We start from the raw sequence: 16,459 nt of genomic DNA on the forward strand, positions 1-16,459 counted from the left end.
CTCGATGTCATTTTAATCCTAATACTAAAATTAATACTTCAGCTTGATCTCCATGTGCAAAAATAGTTAGCAAGAAAATTGCTAGCGTACTAGTGTACCCGGTACAGTGGCACATGTAAAAACTCACTTGCCCTAATAATTTTTCCACTATACTGGCCGTTTTCTTGTTGATTTTTTAAATAAATAACATTATTAACATTGGAAAGTCAACTGGACACCGGTACAGCGTGATATACAAATTTGCTTGCCCAACAGAAAAAAACACTGGACTCGGACGTCGGGCAATGGGTTATTTCCACCCCTGGGTTGGCTTGGGTGTATGGGTTATACTAATTAGTAATTAGTCTAAATATGTGTCTAAGAGAAAAACATGTTAGTCTAAACATGATTTTGATGAATAATTAGTCTAAACATATCTTAGACGTTACCAGTTGTCCAAGGTTGTCATGGCAGTCTAGAGAGTGTCCAAGGTTGTCATGGCAGTCTAGAGAGTGTCCAAGGTTGTCATGGCAATCTAGAGAGTGTCCAAGGTTGTCATGGCAGTCTAGAGAGTGTCCAAGGTTGTCATGGCAGTCTAGAGAGTGTCCAAGGTTGTCATGGGTCTAGAGAGTGTCCAATGTTGCCATGCAAGTCTGGAGAATATGATGAAATTACCGCTTGAGACATGACAGATTAATACAATAGAACTTGACCATATTGAAGTGTTGGGACTCTTGTCTGTATTTGGCATACTTGGTTATGTGACCCGGCTGGTGTCATGAGGCTGTCGTGACACTGACCCATGTATCTAAAGGTGGTCAGTATCTTTCATTGCACTACAGACATGCTTTCACTGCACCATGCTTTCTGTCCTCTGCCATCTGTATTCTTGCATGTTTATCAGTTTTTCATTTGCAAGACTGCTCATGTAGTGTTGAGGAGTAATCACTTGCCACCATCACCTGTGATGATCCAGGTTAGAATTGGTCTTCAGTAACCCATGCTTGTCGTAAGAGGCGACTAACTGGATCGGGTGGTCAGGCTTGTTGACTTGGTTGACACATGTCATCGTATCCCAATTGCTTAGATCGATGCTCATGGTGTTGATCACTGGATTGTCTGGTCCAGACTTGATTATTTCAGACCACCGCCATATGGCTGTAATATTGCTGAGTGTGGCGTAAAACTAAACTCACTCACTCACTCACTTGCCACCATAGGTGGAACTTTTTCAGAAACAAGTCCTTTGTACTTGACTGATTGGATCATTTTAGTTTTGATATTGTTAGATATGACACTGATCTCATCACAGATATGATCTAAAGTGCCACAGTTTGATATGTAGAGTTGCTTCCCTTAGGTATTCCAGGATCTTGTTAAAATTTTGAAAATTTTGTTGTTGTTGTATATGTTTTGTTGCTGCCTTTATATGACTACATTGGTAACAAACATAGCCGTAGATTTTGGAATTTTAGAATTTTGAATGTTTTTCACTGTCATATTTGAGTTAGCTCAGTTTTATTTTGATTTCATCTCAACTGGTTTTGGGTCTTGTGCTTATGCAATAACCCATTTTGTTTCTGCTGATTACATCAAATATTGATTTTTGTATGAACTTTACTCATGAAAGATCAGCCACATTAAAAACCATCTAACTCCATCAAGAAATGTAACAGTGGTCACTTGGATGAATATTGACAAGTTTCAACCCAATTCAATTTGGATGTTAAATAGGAAGCCATATTTACACAGATGATAAGTCAAAGGTCTCTTGATGGTTTCGAAAATCATAAAATATGAAGAATCAAAGCAACTCCGTCTGAACAGATTCAACCTAGAAAAAAATGTTTGTTGATAAAACCTTCCTGGATTGAGCAGGAATACAAAGTTTACTATTTTGAAATTTACCATCATATTTTCTGTTCAGTTTGTAATGAAATTAAAGTTTTAAGAATCGGTTTTGAATATAGTTCTCAGATACCCGTAGTCAGAAGGACAACCTACATTGGAATTTTACATGTTATTCCTCAATTTAGTAGTTTCCCAGCTTTCTACTGGACAATTTCAAAGACTGCAGATTAATGTGCAAGATATCTGTATGATTTAACTGAAATAAGATTAATTTGAGATTCAGAATTTTGGTATGCAAATGTAATGTTCAGTTGTCAACAAATGAAATGTACAGGTACCTTACATTTTAGCACTGTACTTTGATAATAGCAGAATAGAAATCAGAATCCAGCATACTCGTGTAAGTGATGTAGCAATTCATATTAGCCCTAGTCCAACAATAATTGAATAGATTATCAGTTTAGCTTAACTACTTTTCAAATACTATTAAGCACAACTACATCGCTTGAGATAACTGCTGTTATTGAAAATCTGATGTTCTCCCCAAACATCCATCTGTGGTCATACCCATGAAGATCCGGGTTAGAATTGGTCTTCAGGAACCCATGCTTGTCGTAAGAGGTGACTAACGAGATCGGGTGGTCAGGCTCACTGACTTGGTTGACACTTGTCGATTGATGCACATGATATTGATCACTGGATTGTCTGGTCCAGACTCAAATATTTACAGACCGCTGCCATACAGTTGGAATATTGCTGAGTGTGGCGTAAAACAACAAACCAACCACCCATCTGTAATATCTGATGGCTGACATTCTTGTTTTGACTGTTTCAGGCACTGATGACACCAGTATGCAGCAGAGTCAGAGAGGCTATGGGGAGGCTGACAACTCCATGAACTACAACCTCAATAACAACAGCAACAACAATCTAGGCTTTGGTGGCTCCAACAACTACTACAACATGGGAGCTGGCATGTCGCATCAGTTGTCAGGGTCGTCAGGGGGAGGTAACCAACAGATGATGCACAATCCCTACTTCCCTGGCGGAGGGATCAGCTCTTACCCTTACCCATCCCACATGTCGATGCTGGGACAGGGTCCAGGGATGGGCTACGGCATGCCATTTGGTATGCAGAACCCAATGTCCAACCCCATGGCGAGCTCCATGCCAATGATGGGTGGTGGGCACGGGATGATGGGAGGTGGGATGGGACAGTCACAGCAGCAGACTCCAACAGCATCAACACCTGCCTCAACAACTGACAACAGCCTCAACTCCACTCAAGCTCCCCCCCACAACCTCTAGCAACCAATCCAATGTTCCTCAGATGCCAATGCCGTTCCACCCGGGAATGTACGGCATGGCTCCAAACCCTCTGCCCTACCCCGGAATGCAGTCATTCATGAACTCTCCTTCAATGTACATGCCGTACGGCATGCCAACGATGATGCCCTTCGGCCCCATGAGTGGAATGGGCAACCCCATGCAGTCACAGTCTAGTCAGATGGCCAACTATGGCCAGAACTCTTACGGACAGTCCATGTCTCAGGATGGGGGTGGTCAGGGTCAGAGTCAACCAGATGGCAACAAGTAATTGTGCAGGCACAGGATTCAGTGAAGACAGCAGGATTGGGATTCACCACAAATGTTGTGTGTTGTAATAGCGGTCTCGCGGAGGACAAGTGTTTGTTTGATCTGTGACCTTCTGGAATACACTAACCAAATTCTGTGATGTCATTCATCCTGGAGGTCGTATGGGATGCGGAGAAACTGTGTAGGCAGTATGTGAAGATGCAGACAATTCACTAAAACCTGTATTCATCATTGTGGTGAACAGAAATAAGGTTCTTCATGTTGATGTATTGGCCATGAGCACAGACCAGCTGCAGTTTATGGATCCATGACATGCAGGAATCATTGGAGGAATATGGAGTTACTGGCACTGGGTGAAGGTCAGTGGACCGAGGTGAAGGCCAATGGACCTAGGTGAAGGTCATTGCTCCTGGCTTTGTGTCATATAAAACCGATGCCATCTGGACAACAGCAGTAAAGATGGTAACGGTTGTGTGCGAAGAATATCAGAAGTGTTAGTGATAGCATCTCATAGCAAAGGACGTGGACAAACTGCCATGGTTACCTGATGGTAACTGCTGCTGTTACTATGGTTACAACATGTAATGTCACCCTATCATGCTACCATGGTAACATTACATTATTTCCTCAGAGACATCTCTTCAACACAACAAATCACAGGGTTGGAGTTTAAGGGGCTTGTGTAAATGAATGACCCCCATATGGACATCAACACATTCAGGGTTAACTGCACAAAAACGTTCCGTACACAAAGAAAGGTCTGAATATGCTTCATCAGCAGATCCTGTAACAGATAAAGACAGAAGACAAGACTCCGAAGAAGCACAAGAGTTGCCATGGTTTAAACAGACCAAGTGATCTCATGAACGGGCTGACATTAAGTGATTTCGCACACTGTTTACAAAGGGTATCACATAGTCATACATAGTCAGTTACAAAGTGGTTTGGCAGAGGGAGATGCAGGGCCAAGACCAGTTTGATGCTGGCCATTATATGGTCATATTAACCATTATTTCATAGTCTCACCTGACAGACTGTGTGAAAAATGTGCTGAAAATTTGAAAAAACTTGAAATTTCAATACTAAATATCTTCAATATTACCCTCAAAATTACTTTGCGCAAACAGTCTGAATATTTCCAACCACATCATGAAAATATGTCTGTATCAAATTATGATGCGTTGTTGGTTAGCGGTACTTCTCTTGTAATTATTTATCAGAAATAAGATGGCCTAGAGATACTTATTACACCAAGCACAAGAATTATGGATTGGTTGAAATATCCTTGACAATTTTAATGTAGGTGTCTCCAGCTGAGTGATGGTTGTCCGTCATGGAGGCAGGGAACATGTGTTGTCCTGGATACGGCTGTGTTCCTATGAAGACCCTGCTTCATTGCAGTTGTTACCATGGTTACTGTGTGTAGATACATTTTGTTCCACCTGCATGTACCATGTATTTATTCACACTGTTTCAGTTACACAATCGATTTGTGTCATTTATGTAGTGGCATTTTAGACATATCATTTGTGGATTTCTATTTAATGTATTTTCTGACAGGAGAGATTTTCTTAGCTCCCTGGCAGCTCTTAACCATGGTTATATGGCCACCATTTTAGTCATTTGTTGAAATGTTTTCATTGTTGCACATACTGATGTAAATTCCCAAATCTTAACATATTGTCAACCCTTTCTGGCTAATTACTGTGTAAACTGTCTTCGGCCCCGTTGCACAAAGCTGTCTTAGTGCTAAGGTGATCGTAACTCCTATAGTCAACATGATTTTTACGAAAGTCGTAGTAGAAAGAGTGCTTTGTGGAACCGGGCCTGTTTCACAAAGGGATATAGAGCTAAGGTGATCGTAACTCCCAAACTTTAACATAGACTTACGACAGTCATAGCACTATGATCGCTTTGTGAAACTGGACCCTGGACCCTGTTAGTCATAGGATGGTGTTATGTCTCATACTTGGCTAACAAATAGGAGATTAGGTGGTCAAAATGGCTGCTGGCTCAGTAAAGTGCTGCTTTTCATGAACAAGTGAGTGCTTGTAGTGTTGACTACAGATATGGAGGCCCAGCTTTGATTTACCTTGATATAGCTTCTTTATCGCTGAATATAGCATGTCACAACATTCATTCACTCACTCACTCGGACGCCCTTTCATTCAGTGCAGTCAAGGTCATGGTCACAAAAACTGTCCTTTTTGACATTCATCTTCGTGATTGTAGGTAGATAGCTTCACCAGTGTGTAATGGTTTTAATTCTGAACAAAGTCCATATCTGTCAGGGACTGTTCTTTCAGTAAATATTTCATCTACTTGTCACTGTGTGGTTTGTTGATTATTAGTTGTGGATGTTTAGCGAAAGACACATCATGTTTGTTTTTGTCTTGGCAATATGATTCATTTGCCATTGTGTATGTCAACTGTCAGTTCCATTCTTATGATATCAGTGTTTCTTGGAACAAGATCTAGTTTTCAGGATGAGTGCTTATCCAAGAAACTGACAGATATTGTGCTAAAATGTTTTCATCTGCAGTCTATGAATGTTAGGTTTTCTTCTAGGTATTGACCAATTATCTTGTCACCTTGACATGTATCTTGTCATTTTGACCTGTATTGTCACATTGAACTGGTAGCTTGTCACTGTGACCTGCATTGTGTCACTCTGACATAGGTCTTGTCACCTTGACCTGTATTGTGTCACCTTGACCTCTATCTGGTCACCTTGACCTCTATCATGTTACCTTGACCAGGATACTTGTGTACCTTCAGTGACTGAGATTGTGTTGGAGCATCTCCTTCCCATCAGTCACTTGATATGTTCTTATGCTCAGGGATTTGAAGATTTATGTAAATTATGAAATTTAATAGGAGCCATGTTAATCAGCAATCTGTCATGTCAGTGTGTAACCCCGAAGTGTCAAGTGTGTAATGTAAAATGCAAATCATAAATACGACTGGCATCAAGATCTAGTAAAACAACACTGCATATGACTGTCAGAATGTTAGTTCCCTCTAGAACTCTAAAGCCGTTTACCTTTCAGATACTTGTGAAAATATTCAGTCTTATAAATTAGTCTCTTTGAAAAATAATAGAAGCACCGAAACTTGCAATTTTAAAATGATTTAAGGCAGTTATGAGTATATATTTATTATTGAAGGATGCCCTGTCATCTTACTGAGATTTGTTTGTGTTGTGAGGATCTGTGTTTACTGGCGCGTGTATATAGACAGTATTAATCTATGACCAGGTCGAAATAGTGTTATGAAGCCAAGCAAACTGGAATATCAAATGTAGCATAGGCAGGTTGAATCCTGCATGAATCTCTGGATGTATGGGAGAGTTTAGAGGTCTGATCATGTATTGCTATTACTTCAAAATGTATTAGTTCATCAGGTCAAAAAGGGCATTGTTGAGTGGCTAATTTTACACAGACTAAAAAGCCTACCATTGAATTAGTTTTGAAATCAGTGTTTTTCAACAATCCACAAAATGACTGATGCAAGTGAGACTAAACTAGTGTGGTCAGGGGGTCATTGGGTTCTGTCGGAATCATTTGACTTCCACCTATATGAAATATTTACGTTATTGTTTGGGGAAATGGTCATTAAATGCTACTCCCCAATCACTGGACATAAGTTGAATAATCTCTTGAAGGATTTGTTCATGCCTGCTTCAGCGCTTATGGATTGTAATTTGAATTCAGGGCTTGATTGAAGGAAATGAAACCAACTTGCATTCGGTGCAACCTTAGGTATTATCCTTGTTGCACCAGACAAAAAGAGGTTGCACCTGTAGTTAATATGAAATTATATACAATGCTTGAGTTTTGGTATTGATAACATTACTACACTGGTTCAGATAACATTTTATCATGCTTCACAAAATGTCAACAATGCTCCATGCCAGTTTCTCATCATTCTGTTTTCCAGCTGAAGTCTCTGTACTTTGAGCAGGAAAGTATTAGCATGCACTTGGTGCAAGTTGGTATATTATATATGAGGTTACATTTTCTAGTTTCAGGCTGCTCCAGTGTTTAAATCGAGCCCTGTAATTCCTGAATGAGATCTTAAGAAAGCCTGGCGGTCAGTGCTTTTCATGGTTCGGATCAGTAACTGTAGTAGCATTGGTGATATCTGTGTATAGTTCTACACAATCATATGGTAACCATGCAGGATATTGTTGCTGTCAAGGATATTCAGACCCTTAAAAATATGTTTACTTTGAAGGTCAAGGACAATGTCTGTCCTCAATGGTAATGGCAGTTTCATTTCTTTGGGACTATTAGTGTTTCATTATTGTGTTAAAAATTATACTCAGAATGTATCTATATCGTAAGAATACATTAATTGTAAGGTCATATTTTATTTGTCCTAATTCATTTAAGATCATGTAAAACGCAAATTTAAGCAGTCTTTGCCCCTTATGTTATGGATCCCAAAATTACCTTAAGAGTCACAATTGAGCTCAATACTCCAAGGTTTGGTTCCAATTCTCAAAAAGATTGTAGTCCTGCCGGTTATTATGGGCTCAGAAATAGTGCAAGATTCATCAAGGTTCTCAACACTTGAATAGGAAACTAAGAAAATGTAGTTCGGGTAAGCATCATCAGCGTTACGTTCTAACAGAGGGGCACAGGTTGCCCGTTTGTCCGAAGCTGATACCTTTCCTGTGACAGAATCACAGCAGTCAATTGGCAAATATTGTTTAGTCTAAATTTGTCCCAGCCAAACCTCATTAGGGTTGGCAAGCTTGACCACCTGGTATGGATTATTTAACTATATAGGATTTTTTGTCGCAGATTTCTGATAATTGAATAGATATTTCTTCTGAGCTTAAAGAATGACGGGTGCTAGGTAGTAGACCTGTTCGAAACATGTAACTTGTGGGACTTTTGCAGTGTTTGTAAGCTGAAACCTTTACCGAAGAGTTGAATGTGAAGAGAATGTATTCCGATTGATTTCTGGCATCTAGAATGTACGTAGACACGCGAGGATTGGGAAGGGATTGGCACATTATGCAGAAATCATTGTCAGGAGGTTCAGCCTTATCTGGTTGCTTTCCATTAGCGAAACAGGACCGTGTTATCTCCTTGATAGACATGTCCTTATACAGTGCAATATTACTTGATGTCACACTAGTTCTATACACCAAACTGAAATGTGAAAAGCTTAGCTACAAGTGTAAATGTTTATTTGACATGGATGTTTCTGGGATAACCTATAAAACTTTCTGGTAACTACTGCAAACTTAGATGCATAATTCTTTCAAAAATCGGGTTATTAAATTGGTTACGTCATAGTTTGCGACATCATGCAAAGCTACTTTAGTAGACTAGATAATCAAATATACATGGCTATAAAGTGTTGTCATCGTGTCAAATCAACGGTCTGAGAATGTACAGTATGTATAAATATTGTTGTGTTTAAATGTGCCATTTTCATACTCTAAATAAATATTGTTATATCACCAAGAGACCAGGTGTTGTATTTTGTCTTGGCAAACAGTGGTGGAGGAAGTTCTGGAATCGTAATTGGTAAAGATAACATCAAGGCTGTGTACATGGAACTGTTCCTTGTATACTGGTGGCAACTTGGATTGACCTGGCTAATTTGGCCCCAGATGTGTGAACAATGCCCAAACTGGTTATCCTGGGCTAGAGTAGATCTACCCAGGTTAGAACTGATCTTCAGCAACCCATGCTTGTCGTAAAAGGTGATGGACAGGATCAGATGCTCAGACTCTCTGACTTGGGTGACACGTCATCGTATCCCAATAGCAAAGATCGATGCTCATGCTGTTGATCACTGGATTGTCTTGGCCTGACTTTATTTACAGACCGCCGCCATATAGCTGGAATATTGCTAAGTGCTGTGTTAAAACAACAAACCAACTGGAGTTGATCCGATACATGGCGCCATAATGAAGCTGCAATATTACTGTCGTAAACACTCTCCAAACAGCAGGGATCAAACCGAAACAAACAGCCAAGTTTTATTGATGGAGCAGGCTGAGTGATTGGGTTTGGTTTAACATTGATTTAGACAGCATATATATCCAGCATATATGTCAATATCTGTGCTTGATGTTGGAGGTGTGTCTTTGGTGAATTCAACGAGCTGGGTATTATGTCAAGTAACATTCAGGTTGAATCAGGATTGAACTGTTCTACACACCTAAGGGACACAACTCTGCACTGCAAATTTGTCTGCCAGAACTGGGCCATCTGTGTGTGAATCTACTGCAGCCACATGTTAGGACAGATAATCATTTAATTAGTCAGCTGAAAGATGTTTCCTCAAAACTGGGCTGGATAGCGAAATAAACTTATTTTTTTAAATGTTTTCTTCCATAAATGAGAAAAGAAAAAATAAATTCAAATGTTCACATGTTAGGTTTGTCATGTTTACATTCGAACCCAGCTAAGAGTCACAGTGAAACAATGAATTGCACTTGTGATTCTATGTCCTCCATAATGGTGTTGGAAGGTGATTTGAACGGACCTGGTGCTCAAGTACTGTGACCTTGTTTATAACCACTGAATTTAGTTTTACACTGCTTTTAGCAATATTCCAGCAATATCATGGCAGGGACACCACAAATGAACTTCACACATTGTACCCATGTGGGGAATTGAACCCAGGTCTTTGAGCGAACACTTTAACCACTAGGCTACCCCACCGCCCCTCATAGCTAACCTGCATACACTGACGGAGTTGACTGATGATCATGATGTCATATTCTGGTCCAGACTCAAATCTTTAGTTACAGGGTGCTGCTTACAGCTGAAATAGTGCTGAATGTGGCATCAGACAACATGCTCACACCTTACATAAAATGAGCCTGGAGATAGTATCAAAACTACAATCAACATGTTAGTGTTTCAAGAAAGTTGGCGTAACATCAAAATTGCATCTACTTCTTCACGTCAATAGTTTATTGCATTGTGCGAGTGTGTACACATGTAACATGTTTCACCATCCCAATTTTGTTCATGCTCTTATTGATATCTAATTTTCACCATCTGTCATTGGCATTTGCATCTTGTCTAAGTTGTCTAAAGCCAAACATCTTTCAACAGGCAAGTGTAGGTCAATGAAACAGATTCAAATGAATGTAATACTGAGATATCTGAACTTGCATCATTTGGCAGTGGGGATGATTCCGGGATGAAATTGTAGCTGCCTTAACACTTTAAAGGATGCTTGTGGTATGTCCTCATTCAGCCGCCTACCAGGCAACTTTAGATCATGAAGTTAATGTCGCATTAAATCAATTATTATATTGCCATCTCAACTTAATGTCACAACCAAATGCAACTCCTTTTCAGAAAATATACTTACTACATGTGCAGTCTGCATAAACTATTTTAACTCCTGACCCAAACTTAACTCCATATGAATTTTTGTAGATTTTGTTGTTATTTCTTGACTAATTAGTTGAGCTTAATAGAAATTTGAGGGGCCAAAGTTGACTGCATGTATCCCTTTCTTTACTCGTTGAATACACAATTTACAATTCATGTTTCTGTAAATTCCTACAGCCAAATATTTGTTTAAAGTGATACACAGATCACTGGATCCTAAACCACAAGGACATTCCAGATATCCATTTGATTACCTGCATGTATAAAATGAACAACTGAACTTTAAAAACATCCATGCAATGATGCTTGCATTCAAACTAATGTTTTACATCCAGCTGTACACAAACCACGCTGCACCAACAAACACAACTCAAAGTCAAACTGAAAGAGCAATTAATTTTGTTTTATTAAGAAAAATAATGGTCCTAAATGAGTGATAAAGTCAATGATAAAATGTAAAGCAAAAGCTCTGAGGGGCATGCTCTACACTAAACATAGGACCGGGAGTTGTTGGGGACGGGCAGGGTGCACCATTCCGTTCTAGTGTCTCCAACACAAATCAGGCTCTTTGACTCTAAGCAACCCATTTACTATACTCAAAAGGAAAATTATACATTGTAAGGGATTTTACCCATCATGCTAAGGTAACATAATTGTCTGAATACATGCAGTAACATACAATCAAAAGTGGTATTTTGACTGAAAACATTGCTTGCTGAAAATAATCAAAATTGTATTTGAAACTTGGTCCTTCTGCCAACTAGTTTACTATGAAAATGTTAGCACTGCATAAAAATAATAAAGAATGTGGCTACATTAAAACCTGATTAGATGCATAAACAGTTCTCTCCCCTTAAAGACCACCACCAGGGGGCTTGAGCCTCCATTTTTTTTCTTTACCTCAGTTGAAAAATGTTCCATATCTGCTTCCAAGATTCACAATCACTTTGATGAATGAAATCTAAGGAATGAAATGTTTGTCTTTCATATTGTGAGTTGACATCCAAAATAGACACATATTTCAGTGCCACTTATACCAGACAATGAAATGTGTTGAAAAGTCATGTCCTCTGGTGGTTCAAGGGCAGGTAACTCTAAATGTGATGTGTCACACTTTTCTATGTTGTAAGCTACCTTCCTATTTCAGTAATGGTTTGTAAGAAAGAAATTTGCAGTCTGACTTGGCTTTGAAGTTTCACATGGACTTTCCATCAGACAAGTAAACCATTTAAGCTTCAACCAACACCATATTGAAAAGATTCCCACTTCTTGGAAGCAGCTTGACTGTGGCCTTTAACCAATAGCAAATTTCCAACAGGCTCTAGCGTACTAGCAAACTTACATGTAATCAACACTAACTTCAATACACAGCAACTGAATCAGCATAGTGCTTGAACCCCAAGCAGCCTTTCAGTGCTTGCACCTGACCCACGTCACAGTGCTTGTACTTGCATCATGGGTTTCTCTTTCAAGTGAACTATGTTTTGCAATGTTTCCTCTTGAAAGTGCCACGGTACTTCCACTCCTTGCCATATTTTGGCAGGTGCTTTCACTTGAACAAGCTTGTGCAGTATCCTTGTAACTGGACCAAGTACTGCAGTACTCTACGTAAACTCACGGCAAGAACCTCCACAAATGTAGCAGTCTTTATGCAAAAGACTCTTGTTAAATCCACTAGCTACCAGTGCTTGATAAAAAACACTCAATATATACAAAAAAGGGCAGGGCAGGATGGGTCGACATTGTATAGGGACTGGGGCTAGGAGCTGCGTATCCACCAGCTACACCTCACAAGTATACTCAATTACAACATAGAAGATTAAAATAATGTTAGAGGTGTTAATGTTTTATTGAATTATATGCCATCAGCAGGTTGCTGAAGTCCTAATCAACTTTTATCATCTTCGTTCCACATTTTCAATTGATCTCATGATACTATGGCAATACAAGATGAGAGACTTGGAACCGAGATTGAAGAATTAAATCGAGGTGTTTCTGTAAAAAATATTGTGTAAACATCCACACTGTACAAGGAATAAATACAGAATTAGGAAAAGCGGGCTTATGAAAAGTAGAAGCTACACTATGAGAAACAAGAGGTTATCACATATCTTGTGTTCTACAAATAACTGACATTAATGAATGGCCCATAGTTTGAAAAGAGTTATATACACAGGCAGGTTGGTGCAGTGGGAACGAACTGAAAGTTTTGTGGAATACTTGATGTTCCGATCAAGACATTATTACATCAACCTTTAACAATACATGCTCAAGCATATAGTAGAGAGTTCCATAAACCAACAAGTAGAAGATGAAAGCAACAAAAAGCACTATCACCTGGCTTAAAACACATCCTGTCACTGTGTACCGATGCTTCGTCAGTTTGCCAATCAACTGGATCAGTACGGAACTGATCAGAAACCTGTGACGGACAGCATTCAGTTTCCCTTAAATTATCAGATCCTAGGTCAATGGGAAAAGTTGTCCAAAAAAAGTAGCAAAGACTAGTGGTGAAAATATCTCTGGTTCTTGAATGCCCTGTTGTGGAGTGGTCACTTTGTCCTTCGATATTCCCACTGCTAGTTTCCCTGGCTGTCCATTCCTTCATCTCTTACACTCTGTTGCTTACAGTAGTCCTATCTCAAACAATGGACCCTGCAACATTAATTAGTAGGGATTAGAGTGAGTGAGCGCGTAAGTTTTACGCCGCTTTTAACAATATTCTTGCAATATTCACAGCAGGGTCACCTGAAATGGTGAGGTGAGGTGAGGTGAAATGCCTGCCGCAGTTAAGCATGACTACACCACGGAGGCGGGTCCACTAGACCTGGGTCTCCTGTGTGGCAAGCACACACTTTAACCACTAGGCTACCCCAATGCCCAGTATGGGTTAAAGTTGATTTGAGTGTTTACGTTGTGTTCAAGATTATTTCACTCAAATAGCGTAAGCATGTATCAGTGACTGCTGGTATCAGTCTATACTTTGGCCTGTTTCATAGTGCTCAACCACTGAGACATAACGCGATACTTGGTCTGAAATGAATCCAATATGAAATAGATCACAAATACTGGGTAACGAATATGAATATCAGGTAACAAATACCATGAAAAGTCATTAGTAGATGTATTATACCTTAAATTCCATGAAAAAAACATTCATTCACATTTCAGTTCCCTCATATACAAGGCAAACAGACCATGGCATACGTACCACAAAACTTAGAGTAAAGTGCAGCCGGATTTCTTCTTCTTCTTGGTAGAGTGTTCTGGGTTCTTCTTGTTGATCATTCGAACTAAATCACAGAAAATCTGAAACAGAAGTATTCCTGATAAATACCTATGTGAAGGTGGATACTGGTTCAGAGCTTCTTTCTTTGCGACTTCCTGTATACAGATATGGTACTCAAAGTATTTGAATCTAACGACCTCTTTACTTTCATGTAAAATTAAACCATGTACTGTGTCAGTCTTTTAACTGTTTTTTACAAGATACTTAGAATGACATACCTCATTGACATTGATCTTGGCTTTAGCTGAAGTCTCGAGGTAGGAACAGTTGTTGTGTCTGGCCAGATTGATGCCCTGGTCCTTACCCACCACACGCTCGTCCTCCAGATCACACTTGTTGCCCACCAGGATCATTGGAACCTGCACATCATCATCATCATCATCATCATCATCCTGTTATATACCTTCCTCAAACACAAAAGCCCAAGCCTGCACACCCCCAACTCCTCCAAACACCTTGATTATATCTCCCATACTAAACTCCAACATCCCCAAAATGGGGCTACAAAATCACCCCACCTCCAAATCCAACACCACTCTCTAGGAGTCTCTGTAGAACTGACATCAGCTACTTACACACTCAGTGTCTTTCACGCGTAGAATCTGTTCTCGCAACTCCTCAAGGTCATTAAAAGTGGACTGAGCGGTTATAGAGTAGACAAGAAGGAAGCCCTGGCCATTCTTCATGTAGAGGTCTCTCATTGCTGTGAATTGTTCCTGGTAAAAGAGAAACATGAGGATGACAACAGTCACAACCATCTTCCCTTCCCAAGGATGAACAAAGGAAATACAAAAGAAACAAGTGTTTGCCACTGATATGGGCAATGTCCCCTGCCGCTAAAGAATGGAATATCTATATTTACTACTTTTTATTTTTTGGTCACATACAAGATGCCTGAAATGACTGGTGTCTGCATAATCACCCAATGTAGGCTGTCAACAAACTTAAAAACATTGGGTGCAATGTTTCATTAGATATCGCGTTTAAATAAGTTTGAAAAGTGGTCAAAGCGTCATGGTGACCTTGAAAATAAGATCAAGGTCACCCAAATCGACTGGTGTCTGCGTAATCCCCCAATGTAGGCTGTCACCAAATTTGAAGACATTGGGTACAACAGTTCATGAGATATCGCGTTAACAAGAGTTTGAAAAGTGGTCAAAGTGTCGTGGTGACCTTGAAGATAAGATCAAGGTCACCCAAATCGACTGGTGTCTGCGTAATCCCCCAATGTAGGCTGTCACCAAATTTGAAAACATTGGGTACAACACTGCATGAGATATCGCGTTAACAAGAATCGTGACGTACATATGTATGAACGAACATCGCTGAATACATAGTCCCCCGTTGTGGCGGGGAAATTATTTTTTTTTAAATTCATATCCAGACCAAGGTGTTAATGACTGCTAATCAGACTATATGATTTGATATTTCCGGCAACTACAAAAATATGTGTCTGACTACTATTAGGGCCTGATTTGTCTGACTAATGTTGGGATTGAAGTGGCTTACTACTAGGGTTAGGTGTGGCTGACAAGCTAGATTTTCCGGACCACTAACAGTGCTAGATATTTCTCACTCATGTAGGGCTAGATGTTTCTGACTAATGTAGGACTAGATGGGCCTGGGCCTAGATTTTCGAAGCTCTCTTAGAGCTAAGATAGTCGTAAGTGCCATACTTTAACATTAACATACGACTATCTTAGCGCTAAGAGAGCTTCGAAAATCTAGGCCCAGGCCCCTAATAGAGCTAGATGTTTTTGACTACTGTAGGGCTAGAATTTCACACTTCATATATGGCTAGATGTGAGTTTGAACTTTTGAGTCTGAACATGTTATCAACTGTCTGTCACAATAAAAAGAAGTTGTTATCCATAAAGTTTGTTCTATATTGTCTGTCACAAGCCAGACCAACAGAGGCATCACAATCAACCAATGGCTAACACTGCTACTCACTGTGCCAGCTGTGTCTAGGATCTCCAGCATACACTGTTGGCCATCCACCTCCACTTGCTGAAACATACCATCCAAGTGGAATACAAAATCTGTTCACATTGGCTCCTCATGCTCAAAGTTTGGATAACTCACTGTTATTAATTGTTATTTAAACATATTTAAGTGGCAGTTAAAAGTTGTAGTATCAAGACTGGGCATACTGAAACATTTCAACTTCTTTTTCTTTGAATGGACTTCTCCAAAAAGGAGCTAGTTTCTTAATCAAACAGTCAGACAATAATTATCAAATTGACAAGTCAAACGTGTTCATTGTTACGAACTAGATCCAGTTTGAACTCAGATGATTCAAAGACACATAACCAGGTATTGATATATCGTGCCACTAAAATTCTGGAATATCATAGCCTTGGTGAGACTT

The 16,459-nt window shown here is 39.6% G+C and overlaps 2 protein-coding genes across 2 annotated transcripts in view; one reads left to right on the forward strand and one right to left on the reverse strand.

Annotated features, from left to right (window-relative positions):
• The window catches only part of LOC124265143 (helicase ARIP4-like), a 40,612-nt gene extending 31,704 nt beyond the window's left edge, over nt 1–8,908 (forward strand). The window contains 1 exon segment of the mRNA XM_046699933.1: nt 2,666–8,908. Within this exon segment, the coding sequence (XP_046555889.1) occupies nt 2,666–3,138 (473 nt within the window). The 3' untranslated portion in view covers nt 3,139–8,908.
• A 2,273-nt stretch (nt 8,909–11,181) lies between these two features.
• Nucleotides 11,182–16,459, reverse strand: part of LOC124265142 (ras-related protein Rap1-like) — a 44,019-nt gene continuing 38,741 nt past the window's right edge. Inside the window, exons 4-8 of the mRNA XM_046699932.1 lie at nt 16,042–16,098; nt 14,664–14,804; nt 14,307–14,447; nt 14,011–14,108; nt 11,182–13,454 (exon numbers count right to left, since the gene is read on the reverse strand). Of these exons, the coding sequence (XP_046555888.1) occupies nt 14,019–14,108; nt 14,307–14,447; nt 14,664–14,804; nt 16,042–16,098 (429 nt within the window). The 3' untranslated portion in view covers nt 11,182–13,454; nt 14,011–14,018. The remainder of the gene's footprint in view (nt 13,455–14,010; nt 14,109–14,306; nt 14,448–14,663; nt 14,805–16,041; nt 16,099–16,459) is intronic.

Source organism: Haliotis rubra, unplaced genomic scaffold (assembly GCF_003918875.1).
Source record: "Haliotis rubra isolate DU_JTF1 unplaced genomic scaffold, ASM391887v1 Scf963, whole genome shotgun sequence".
Lineage (NCBI taxonomy): Eukaryota > Metazoa > Mollusca > Gastropoda > Lepetellida > Haliotidae > Haliotis > Haliotis rubra.